Raw genomic sequence first — 13,080 nt, 5'->3', positions numbered from 1 at the left:
TCCTATGGAGTCCTCCACTGAGAGAAAATGTCCTCATCAGGGCAAGCATTGTTATCTTGATTTCAGACTTACAAAGAACTTAACAGCTACAGTCTCATTTAGCCCTCACAACAATACTGAGAGGCAAGGGCTATTATCATTCCCATTTTTCAGATGAGGAAACTGAGGCTCTCTCCACTGGCACCCCCTCCCTCTATCCAGAGCTGACTGTTAACAAATCTGACATCATGCCAGGAATGAGAGGTCTCCCACAGCAGCTAGCTTGAATTCAATCCAAATGGACTTATTAAGCATTTACTGTGTGCCAAACAGATAGGAAGTGTGGTTGATTAGCCTAGAATCTGGAAGCTCCTGGTTCAAGTCCTGCCTGGGACACTTCTCAGTGCTGGGACCCTGGTCAAGTCCTAAATGGCAGAGCAAGCCCTTTTGAGCACTGATAAAAGGTTAGTTTCCTCACCAGGAGTTCCCTATAGAAGCCACTAGAGGGTGCCAACTGAGTTCAAATCTGGCCTGACAGTTCTTGTCTGCCTCAGTTTCCTCATCTATAAAGGGGGAATAAACCCAATACACTAATAATAGTGCCTACTATGAGCGCTTTTTTATAAGTATCATTGGATCCTCACGATAACCCTGGGAGGAGGGGGAGGCTGTTATTATCTCCATTTTACAGATGTAGAAACTGAATCGGTTAAGTGATTTGACCAGGGATACACAGCTAGTGTCTGAGGCCCTCTGAGATCTGTGCACCACCTGCCTGGGGGAGGGGTCATTGTAACTCTCACCCCCCAGATTGTGGAGGGTCAAACGAAATCTTTGCCAAGTTCTTTGCAAATCTCCAAGCACTCTGTAAATGCTACTAGCTATTTAGCCTGCTGCAGTGCTATTGATTGTTAAGAATAATAATTATTGATACTATTATGTAATGTATTGTTTATATGATATTGATATTATTGCCTATATTATATGATATTGATATTATTGCCCATATTATATGATATTGATATTATTGTGTAATGACATTATTTACGTTATAATATTGAAATTGTCACACTACATTATTATTGTATAATATTGAGAGTGTAATTTTGATATTATTAACATTCTTTCATATTGGAACTATATGATATGACTATTATTTACATTATTATAACATATACGTTATTATATTTATATACTATATATCATTTACATTATTGCATAATGTTGACATCATTATGTGCAATATTGATATCACTTACATTATATATATTGTTTTTACTGTGTAATATCACTATTGTTTATATTATTGCAATATTGGAATTATATCACATTACATTATTATTGTATGATATTGATATTATATTGTGTAATTTTGATAGTATTTACATTATTATATAATACTAATATTATTGGATATATCGGTATTATAAGTGCTAATTATATTATGTATAATTTACATTGTATAACATAGATATTATGTCACTATTATTTACATTATGGTATATTGATATTATGATACTGTTACATGATATGTTGACATGTGACATTGATATCACTACTTACATTATATAATATTGACATTATGTAATGGCATTTACATTGGACAACTTAATGTGATAGTGACATTTACCATTATGTAATATTAGTATTATTGTATAATATAGACAGTATTTACATGATTGTATAATATTTAAGTTTCATTGTGCAAATTTTTATGTTATTTACATTAGTATGTAACATTGCAATTATGTGATATGGATATTATTTAAATTACTATATCGATCTATATTGTTTACATTATGTAACACTGACATTATTGTTGCTATTGATTAGGCGACTGCTGTGTGCCAAGGACACAAAAAGAGGCATTTAAAACGACAGGCTGGGTGGTCCTATGGAAAGGGCGCTGCCTCGGACCCGGGATGTGGATTCCAATCCTTCACCCAGTTTTTGGGTTGCCACTCTCTTGGTTCTGAACCTCAGTTTCTCTTTCTGGAAAGAATTCTGGGGACCCTCTCAGCTGTGTCCTAAGTTTTCATTTTAGAGGAGCGGAAGCGTCCTGGTCTGGAAAGGGAAACTGAGGCACCGAGACAGTCCCTTCCCGCCGCCCGGGCCGGTTTCCACTTCTGGAGATTGGGGCGGAAGACGCACCTCAGCCACTCCCTCCCCAACGGCGTAGCCCCACTCCAAATGGGCAGTGGAGACCCTCAAAGAGGAGACAGGGCCCTAGATGGACCTCCCCAACCTCGCCCGCCCAGTGCCCAGATCAGTACCCCACTAGCCCTCACCTCTCCAAGAGGCCTACACACCCCCACTTCCGGTCCGTTCTCTGAGTGCTTCGCTGCGTCTGCGCGCGCCATCAGGCCCCGCCCCGAGCGTCAGAGGGGGCGGTGCCGCGCATTGCGTAAGGGCGGGGCCAGAGGAGGAGCCACCGCATGCTCCCTCCCCCGGAGCAGCAGGCCGGGGGAGTCTGGGAATTGTTGTTCGGATTTTGTGACGAGGAGGACCTCAGCTCACCAGACCCTCAATTCAGACCCGTGTTCATTGCTTCCATGGCCCTCTCCACTTGGCATCTCCTTCTCCTTTTGCCTTGAATCTTTCTCACCAGGAGCTTTTCCAGTCACTCCCGCTCCTCATTATGTGGCCAGAGTACACTGTGGTAAAATCGAATGCAATGGACCTCTGTACCAGCAGCAATGCAATGACACAGGACAATTCTGAGGGATTTATGGAAAAGACGCTACCCACATTCAGAGGAAGGACTGCAGGAGAGGAAACACAGAAGAAAAACAACTGCTTGAACACATGGGTTGATGCAGACATGATGGGGGATGTAGACTCGAAATGACCACACCAATGCAACTATCAATAATATGGAAATAGATCTTGATGGATGACACATGTTAAAACCAGTGGAAATGCGCATCAGCTATGGGAGGGGGTGGGGGGTGAAGAGGAGAGTAAGAACATGAATCGTGGAACCATGGAAAATTTTTCAAAAAAAGAAAAAAAAAATTATGTGGCCAGAGTAGTTAAGCTTCAGCTTAAAGGATTAGTCAATTAATTTCTTTAAATACTGACCGATTTGAGCTCCTTGACATCCGAGGGACTCTGAGAAGTCTCTCCAGCGCCTCGATGAGAAAGTGTCCACTCTACCCCGCTGAGCTCTCCTTAAAGTCCAACTCTTACAGTGGCTACTGGAAATGTTAGCAATTTGGTCTCTAGTTCGTCTGCCTCTTCAAAGCCAGCTTGCACTTCTGGTGATTCTTGGTTCTGAGATGCTGAAGCCCAGCTTGAACAATCTTAAGCACAACTTTGCTGGGGCTGAAATGAGCTCAATTGTTCAGTCATTTGAACATTCTTTGACATTAACCTTCTTTCGGATGAAGACGTCTAAGGAACTTTTCCATCCTGTGGCCACCATTGAGTTTTCTAAATTTGCTGAAATACTAAGTGCGGCACTTGAGAATCATCTTTTAGGGTTGTTTGCTGTTTTTTTTTAAACCCTTACCTTTCTTCCATCTTAGAGTCAATACTGTGTATTGGCTCCAAGGCAGAAGAGTGGTTAAGAGGGGTTAAGTGACTTGCCCAGGGTCACACAGCTGGGAAGTGTCTGAGGCCAGATTTGAACCTAAGACCTCCTGTCTCTAGGCCTGGCTCTCAATCCACTGAGCTACCCTGCTGCCCCCCCCCCTTTTTTTTTTAATCTTTTAGGATTTTAAATAGCTCATCTGGAAAGCCATTTCCTTAAAGTTTGGTAACTACACCATTGTGGTTATCAGTGAAATGTAGATCTTCCTTGTACAGTTCTTCTCTATGTTCTTGCCACCCCCTTTTAATTCCTTCTATTTTTGTTAAGTATCTACCATTTTTGCATGAAATGCAAAGTTCTAATTTTCTTGAAGAGATTTCTTGTCTTTTCCATTCTGTTATTCTCTTCTTTTTTCTTTTCTTTTCTTTCTTTCTTTCTTTCTATTTTTTTTTTTTTTTTTGCATTGCTCATTTCAGAAAATGTTAATATGTCTCCTAGCTATTCTCTGGAATTCTTCATTCAGTTGGATATATCTTTCCCTTTCCCTTTCCCCTTCCTTCTTTCCTCAGCTATTTGTAAAGCTTCATCAGACCACCATTTTGTTTTCTTGATATTTTGCTTTGGAATATTTTTTGTTGCCACTTTTAGAACAATATTTTCAAACCTCTGTCTATAGCTCTTTAGGCATTCTATTTAATCTATTTATCTCCTCCACTTCATATTCATAAAGATGGTTATTTAGGACCATTGCTCTAAGCTGATGGTGTTCCTACTTTCTTCAATTTAAGTCTGAATTTTGCAATAAGAAGTTCATGATCTGAGTCACAGTCATCTCTGGATCCTATTTTAATTGACAATATAGAGCAGCATTTGGCAAAGTATTGGCACATCTGCCAAGCTGGCACTGGGGGAGCTTCTCAGTTCCCCGTCTTCTCCATTTTTTTGCATGCCCTGCCACCCAAAGCCAGAACTTCCTAACCTCAGCTATCTGGCATAATGCAGGGGCTCACAGCTTGAGATCACAGTTTGGGCACCAAACTTGAAAACCTTTGCCAGTGCTGATATAGAGCTTCTCTACCTATATAATCAATCTGATTTTGTTTGATATTGACCATCTGGTGATATCTATGTGTAGCGTCACCTTTTGGGTTGTTGGAAAAGAATGTTTACTATGACCATCAAGTTATCCGAAGAAGACTCTATTAGTCTTTGTCCTGCTTCATTTTTTTACTCCAAAGCCACACTTGCCTGTTATTCCAATTATCTTTTGATTTCCTACTTTAGCATTGCAATCCCTCATAATAACTGTGATGTCTTTTTTTGGTGTTATTTCTAGACGATGTTTTAGATCTTCATAGAACTGAACAACTCTAGCTTCTTTGGTATCAGTGGTTGGAGCATAGACTTGTATGACTATGATGTTGAATGGTTTGGCTTGGGTGCAAACAGATATAATTCTATCATTTTTGAGATTATAGCCCAGAAATGCTTTTCTCATCCTTTTATTGACTGGGAGGACTTCTCCATTTCTTCTGAAAGTTTCTTGTTCACAGTAGTATCTGTAATGATCACCTCAATTAAATTCACTCCTTCCCATCCATTTAAATTCACCAACTCCCAAGATATCAATGTTTAATCTTATCATCTCCCATTTGACCACATTCAGCTTACCTTGGTTCATAGAATTTATAGTCCAGGTTTCTGTGCAGTATTGAGTCTTCAAGACCCAAGTTCAAGTGGAGGCTGTGACCCTGAAAAAGTCATTGAATATTCTCATCCTCAGTTTCCTTATTTATAAAATGGAGATAATCACCGTCTCTACCTCCCTGGATTGTCTTGAGGATCAAATAAGATCATGTTCATTGTGTTTTGCAAACTTTAGAGCAGTCTATAAATACTGGCTCTAGTTGACTATCAGCTTCTGAGAGGAGGAGTTTTTATTCAATCCATCAACACTTATCAGGCACCTATTGTATGTCAGCCACTGTGCGAAGAGGCAAAAGACAGTCTCTGCCCTCTAGGAATTCACAATATAAAGTGGTACTTAATAAATGCCGATTGATTGATACCTTGGAAGGGTCCTTATGACATAATAACAGAGTTGCCCTTTCCATGCCTGGGATGTTCTCCCTCCTCAATTCCACCTCCTGGCTATCTTCTATAGGAGGCCTTCCTTGATTGGCTTTCATGCTAACAGCACCCTTTGATTAGTGATCTCCAATTTATTCTGATTGTAGCTTATTTGTATACAGGTGTTTGCATCTTGTCTCCTCCATTACTCTGTAAGCTCTTTGGGGGCAGTGACTGTCCTTGGCCATTCTCTGATCCCTTAGGCTTACCTCTATGCCTGATAATCAGTGTTTATTGACTGACATAATGACTGACTCTCCAACATCCCAGTGCCTGACTGTGGGGTGAGGGAGAGAGCAGCCAGGTGCTAAGGGAAGGAAGAGCCATGAAAAGGGAGGAGGGAGAAAGGTGAGGCCAGGCCAGTTCTGTGTCTTTCAAAAGAAGCCTTCTCCCAGACTCCCTTCTGGCTCCCCCGCAACCTCCCCAACACACATACAGCTCGAGTACTCCTCCCTTTGTGTCTTGTCCTCTTTAGAATGTGAGCTCCTTGAGGGCAGGATGGTCTTTTTGTTGTATTTGTATTACTAGTGCTTAGGACAGTGTCTGGAATACTTGGTCGTTCCATCTTGTCTGACTCTCTGTCATGCCATTTGGGTTTTCTTGGCAGAGATACTGGAATAGTTTGCCATTTCCTTCTTCAGCTCATTTTACAGATGAGGAAACTGAGGCAAACAAGGTGAAGTGACTTGTCTGGAGCCACACAGCTAGGAAGTGTCTGAGGTCACATTTGAAATCTTGACTCCAAGCCAGGCACTCTATCTACTGCTCCACCTAGCTGCCATCTTGCATGGCACTTAGAAAGCCTTTAATCATTGCTTTTTTTTTTTTTTTTTTTTTTTAAACCCTTAACTTCTGTATATTGACTTATAGGTGGAAGATTGGTAAGGGTGGGCAATGGGGGTCAAGTGACTTGCCCAGGGTCACACAGCTGGGAAGTGTCTGAGGCCGGATTTGAACCTAGGACCTCCCGTCTCTAGGCCTGGCTCTCAATTCACTGAGCTACCCAGCTGCCCCTAATCATTGCTTTTTGACTGATTAAATGTCTGTCTATCTAGGAGGAAGAACGCCTATGGGGTCCTCTTCTCCATGTCAGCCTAGAGCCCATTTTTGTCCATTCTGACATTTGACATTCTGTCCTTCCCTTATTTATGTTTATGATCCTTGAGGGCCAAAAATGTTTTCTTCTTGATCTCAGATCATTTTAACTTCTTATAATCAATCAACCAGCATTTATTAAGCATTTACTATGTATCAGTCACTGAGCCAAGTGCTGGGTCTTTGTGGGCAGCTGAGTGGGGGACAGTTTGATGGTAGGAAAGAGCCCAAGTAGGAGGCTATAGCGATAAGCCAGGGGAGAGTCAGCCACATCATACCCCTAGTAGCCAGTCTAGCATATTGAACTTTTTGGGGTCCAAATCTCTGGTTTTAACTGGTACAGAGAACTCCCTCTGAACTTACGGTCTCGGTTCTCAGCTTAAGAACTCTCTCTTAACCTATGTCCTCTCTGTGCTTGGGGGGCAGAGAAATAAGTGCCTTGACTGAGCTCACACAACCAAGATGTATCAGAGGCTGGTCATAAACTTGGGGATTACAATTCTGAGGAACTTATGAGAAAGAACCGCTATCCACACCCAGAGGAAGAACTGTGGGAGCGGAAACATAGAAGAAAAACAACTGCTTGATCACGTGGTTTGATGGGGATATGACTGGGGATGTAGACTCTAAATGATCACCCTAATACAATTATCAATAATATGGAAATAGGTCTTGATCAATAAAAGGGGCAGCTGGGTAGCTCAGTGGATTGAGAGTCAGGCCTAGAGACGGGAGGTCCTAGGTTCAAATCCGGCCTCAGACACTTCCCAGCTGTGTGACCCTGGGCAAGTCACTTGACCCCCATTGCCCACCCTTACCACTCTTCTGCCTAGGAGTCAATACACAGAAGTTAAAGGTTTAAAAAAAAAAAAAAAAAAAGAATACATGTAAAACCCAGTGGAATTTCTCATTGGTTACAGAAGAGGGGTGGGAGGAGGAGAGGGAAAAATGAATCATGTAACCATGGAAAAATATTCCAAATTAATTAATTAATTAATTTTCTTCAGTTAAACAATCAAATAAATGAATAAATGAACTTGGGAATTCCCAGCTTAGAGATCACCTCTCTTTTGTCACAGTACAGAGCCTCTTGTCTTGGGCATAATGGCAGTGTCAACCCTATCCCAAGGCCCAAAAGCCCATTGGCATGGGGCTCTCTCTCAGGTCAGTGTCCCACCCCTGCAGGAAGGGAGGAGAAGAGTGGATTTGGCCAATAAGAGAGGGAGAGAGGGAAGTTGCTCTTTTTTTTCAGGAGCTCCTGGCTTCCAGAGAGAAGGTGGAAGAGGCCAACCCCACTTCGGGATGCTGGACGAAAAGACTCGGGGAAGAAGTCGACATGAGAGGAACCAACGATCCTTCTTATGTCTTCATCCCCAGCTTGGCACAGTAGAGACTTTGAGGACCTTTTCCTAGGGCGAGATCCAGCGGCCCTTCTCTAACTGAGTTACCTGGTTCTCAGTGGGAGAACTCCCTCCCCTGCATGGTTTGGCATGTATTCTCCTACGTAGACGTCTGATTTCTGCTCGCTTTGGGCTTGGCTAAATGGGCTTCATTGTTATTGCTTATGTGTGTTCGTTATGGAACTAGTGTTTGGTGGAAAAGAGTCAGGCCTTGGCTCGAGAGCTTGGGGTCCTCTTTCGCCCCTTCCAATGAATGAACAGCCATCAGGAGGTTATCTTGAACCTGGAAGCCATGTCCCCATGACCCATCAGGTTTAAGGGAGCAGACAGAGAAAATAAGTCAAGCCTGGCCCTTGCTTCCCTCTGAGGAGAGAATGGCCAAGCCTCTGGCCCCAACCTCTGGCTTTGTGTCCTGGAAGGAATTAAATCTCCCTTGGAGAAGGATGAGGGGGGAAGAGCCTAGAGATGCCTCTTCTGCCTTCCTCCCAGCCCCACAATGACACCCCCGTGCTCTACAGGGGAGCGTGGGGCACAGCCCTGGTTACCGAAGTTCTGGAGCAGTCAGGAACCTGAGAGACGGAAGACAGTGTTTACCTCCAGCCTTTAAGAGAACGCTAGCGTCGGATGGGAAGATGATTTCATTGAGGCAACAGTTATTAGCATTTCCTGGGCCCTGGGAAGGGGGGCAGAGAAGACGGGGTTCTAGTTCCTATTCTTTCCTTGGATAATTATCTGACTTAATAAATGAATGAAAGAAAAGAACATTCAGCCCTTATTACTAGTCGAGTACTTTGCTAAATATTTGGGATACAAATACTGGTAAGTATTTGTTCTTGTCCTCAGAGGCTTACCTACTAAGGTATGAGGAAAGAGTTCCTGTAAAGGTGACACAGGGCCAGGTAGGTGGCTCAGTGGATGGAGAGCCAGAGGTCCTGGGTTCAAATCTGACCTCAAGAATTTCTCAGCTGTGTGACTCTGGGAGAGTGACTTAACCCCAGTTGCCTAGGCCTTCCTGATGACATAGATGAGGCGGGAGATCTGTGAATAGCCCCATGGTTTGCGAATGACTAGGAAGTGGTGGCTAGATATGATGAAAACTCACCTCTCGGAGACCACGATCCCAGGGCAGAGTCTGAGTCCAGGGGGAGGCAGAGGTTTGGAAGGGCCGTGATGGCCTGATTCCTCACAAGATTAGGCCAAAACTCACTATGGATTAGGCACAGGCCTGTCCTAAGGAAGCTCATAATCTGGTAGAGGTGATTAGAAATCTCTCATGCATTGGGAATCGATCCACAAGCATTTATTAAGCACCTACTATGTGTTGGGTCACCCGGGTGGTGCCATAGTGCAGAGAGTCCTGGCCTTGGAATCAGGGAGACTCATCCTCATGAGTTCAAATCAGCCTCAGACACTTGCTAACTGTATATCCCTGGGCAAGTCACTTCACCCACTTTGCCTCAGTTTCTTCATCTGTAGAATGGACTGGAGAAGGAAATGGCAAACCATTCTAGGATCTGTGCCAAGAAAGTCCCAAACAGGGTCACAAAGAGTTGGATATGCCTGAAACTAATGAACAATTTAGTCCCCACAGACACTCCCTCACCGCATGACTCTGAACAAGTCACTTAACCCTGTTTGCCTCAGTTTCCTCATCTGTAAAATGAGCTGGAGAAAGAAATGGCAAACCTCTCCAGTATCTTTGTTAAGAAAATCCTAAATAGAATCATAAAAAGTTGAACACAACTGAAAAACAACTCACGTGCTAGGCACTGGAGATGCAAAGATTTTTTAAAAAGGTCTTTGGTCTGAAGAAACATAGATTCTATCTATGAAACAACCCATAAACGTGGTACACTGAGCCTGGGATCAGGGAGGCCTGGGTTCAAATTGGACAATCTTCTAGCTATGCAACCCTGGGAAAATCACTTCACCTCTGTCTGCCTCAGTTTCCCCAACTATGTAATGGGGATGACAATAACTGCTATCTCCCAGGAGGGTGGTAAGGACCAACCAAATGAGAGAATATTTGTAAAATTCTTAGCACATTCCCATTCTCCGCTTCCCTAGGAACAGGCACCGACTGGCAACTTCAGGGATAGATGGTCCTCCAAAGAGAAAACTCCTCCCCATGCAAATCAGCACCCTCTCTAGAATTTATATGAAATAGAGAACATTCATATAAAGACATTTTTTTGTCAGGCGAGCTGGAGCTGGGCTTTCAATTCAGGGGAAAATTCCAGGAATCTGAGGCAGAGAGAGAAAGAGCATTCCAGGCACGGGACGTGGAGACGGGGGGATGATGGCACGAGGCATACGGTCCAAAGCAAGTCAGCCAATTTGCCCGGGGAAAAGAGTCCCGTGTGCTTAGTGTGTGGGGTGGGAGTAGCCGTGGAAGAGAGACGAAGATGACAGAAAACGAAGTCTCTGTCCTCAGCGTGACCGTCTTGTTAGGAGAGATAAGACGCGTTCATTATATATTTTTTAACCCTTACCTTTCTTCTTAGTATCAATTCTAAGACAGAAGAACATCAAGGACTAGGCAATTGGGGTTAAGTGACTTGCCCAGGGTCATACAGCTAGAAAGCATCTAAGAGCAGATTTGAACCCAGGACCTCCTTATCTGCAGGCCTGGTGTACTACCCACTAGCCCCCACAAATAATTTTTGACACCTACTCTGCAAAACACACTGGGCTTTCCTGTAAAGGGGAGAATAGAATGCAGGCCTGGCTCTTGGGGAACTCATCATGTTGTAGGGATCATGAGACATTATGGGTGAATGCCATTTGTCAGTCAGACAAACGTCTGAATGTCAATTTGTCAATCAACAAACTTGTGTTAGCAGCAATTTTGGGAAGACCAAGCACTCTCCACGGAGGGGTGAGGGATATTAACTGAAAAGTGAGCTCTTTGGGGAAAGAACTTGAAATTTGATTTGTTTTCATGTCAACTGTGCTTACTTATCGAGTATTCAGTTGGTGCTTCATAAGTGCCCAATGGCTGGATCATGTCATTGGAGCTTCGGCAGTTCTCCAAGGCTCTACTTGGCCCAGAAGATGCCATCCCAGCCCCCAGGCTTCCTAGGGATGAGGCGGAGAGTCGAGGGCCTCGTAAGAATCCGAGGACTTTCGGATCTGGATCTAGAAGGGGTTGGAGAGGCCAAGACCCTTGATTTAATGCTTTAAAATGAGATGTTTTATTGAAAAGTTAATATGGAATATCAGGACAACCACCTAGACTGGTTTAATAACCATTTGCAGCCAACTTCTACTCAAGGAGTAAAATATTACATCACTGAGAGGCGGAAGGGGCAAAAGGGGCCAATATTCCGAGCCGGATGCCAATCACAGGCGAGCCCGATGCCAATCACAGGCGAGCCCGGTGAGAGTCGTTTCTTTAGCAGCCCTTCGAAGGCACCCTCGGACCCCGCTTTGGTCAGAGCTCTGTCGCCCTCTCCCACCGCCCTTCTGGGCATTCGGCGATTTGTTCTTCTGGCTCTGCTCGCTTCGCTCGGTGTCAGTCATAAAAGACTCTCCCGCCACGTTCCTCCCTTTCTTATAGTGCAGTCGATCCCCGTCGCCTTCCTGCGATCCACACGAGTGGTTCAGCCGTCCCCTTCCGCCATTGTTGTCCTTTGTACTCGTCGAAGAGAACCGAAAGGGATAAAGTCGGGTCGAATGACGACTTCTCTGCTACAACAGAAAGGGCTAACCTAGAAGAATATTTGCATTTTTGTACGCCCGGGTCCCTCCTCTCGGTCCTGGGCCGGGCCTCGGGGGCCGCTTGGTGACTCTGTCCAGACCCTCCATTGAGAGACGGCCAACCCGAGAGGCTGTGGGAACTTGGCCACGGTCCCTGGCCGTAGAGCCAAGCCTCGAACCCTGCTCCTCCTCCATCTAGACGGTGTCGGAGACCTGTCCTTCGCTGGTGGACTTTTTGCTGCTGGGCCCGTCCGCTCCCTCCCCTTCGGCATCCTCTCCCAGAGCCAGGCGGCAGGCAGCCCAGAGGGACTTCCTGAGCTGAGTCCGGCCTAAGAGCAGGAACAGCATGGGGTTGAGACAGCTATTGGCCAAGGCCAAGCCTATAACGAGAGCCTCGGCCTGCAGGACGCTGGCCAGGAGCTCCGAATGAGGGGCCGCGGCGGCTATCGTCAGCCCCACCACGTGGTAAGGTCCCCAACACAGGAAGAAGCCGACCACGGCCAGGGTCAACAGGTGCAGGGCCCGGGGCTCCGGCCGCCCCCTCAGGTGAGCCAGCAGGGCTACGTGGCAGCCGGCCACGATCCCCAGGGGCACGAGAAAGCCGCCCACGAAGCGGATGCCAGCCACGGCCCACTCCACCTTGTGGGACGGGCCGTAGTCCACGACACACTCGTATCGCTTCGGGAAGAATTCCTGGTGAAGTCGTCGGGTCAGCACGGAGGGGACAGTGAGCAGCAGCGCCAGGGCCCAGGCGACCCCGCAGCCTGCCCACACCGGCCACAGGCGGTCCCAGGCCCTCCCTGGCCAAAACACGGCCAGGCACCGGCAGATGCTGGCGCCGGCCAAGAGCAGGACACTGGCATACATGTTGAACAGGATGGCCGAGGGCAGAAGGCGGCAGGCGGCCAAGCCAAAGGGCCAGGCGCCTTTGAGGATGACTGGCACGGCCATCAGGGGCAGGGACAGGCAGCAGAGCAGGTCAGCTACGGCCAGGTTCAAGAACCAGATGGAGGGAGCTGACCGATGCGCTATGGCCCCAGTCACCCAGGCCACGATGGCATTTCCTGGCACTCCCACTAGGAAAACTACAGCATAAAGCAACAGAGGAGATACCTGGAGAGGGTTCACGGAGCCACAGGAGCCGCCAGGCCCACAGTCTACAGGCAGGTCAGGACCCGGGCTATAGTCCTCGTAATCATAGCTTATCGAGGAGTTCTCCATTTCGGTCCCGTACACGGCACCCAG

At 45.7% G+C, this 13,080-nt stretch overlaps 1 protein-coding gene across 1 annotated transcript; it reads right to left on the bottom strand.

Annotated features, from left to right (window-relative positions):
* Positions 1-11,321: 11,321 nt before the first annotated feature.
* C5AR2 (complement C5a receptor 2) lies at positions 11,322-13,080 on the bottom strand. The gene has a single exon (XM_044671110.1). The coding sequence runs from the start codon at positions 13,054-13,056 to the stop codon at positions 12,031-12,033; it is 1,026 nt and encodes a 341-aa protein (XP_044527045.1). The 5' UTR covers positions 13,057-13,080; the 3' UTR covers positions 11,322-12,030.

Source organism: Gracilinanus agilis, chromosome 3 (assembly GCF_016433145.1).
Source record: "Gracilinanus agilis isolate LMUSP501 chromosome 3, AgileGrace, whole genome shotgun sequence".
Taxonomy (NCBI): Eukaryota; Metazoa; Chordata; class Mammalia; order Didelphimorphia; family Didelphidae; genus Gracilinanus; species Gracilinanus agilis.
Note: the sequence above shows the minus strand (reverse complement) of the source record. Positions and strands in the feature narration are given on the sequence as shown.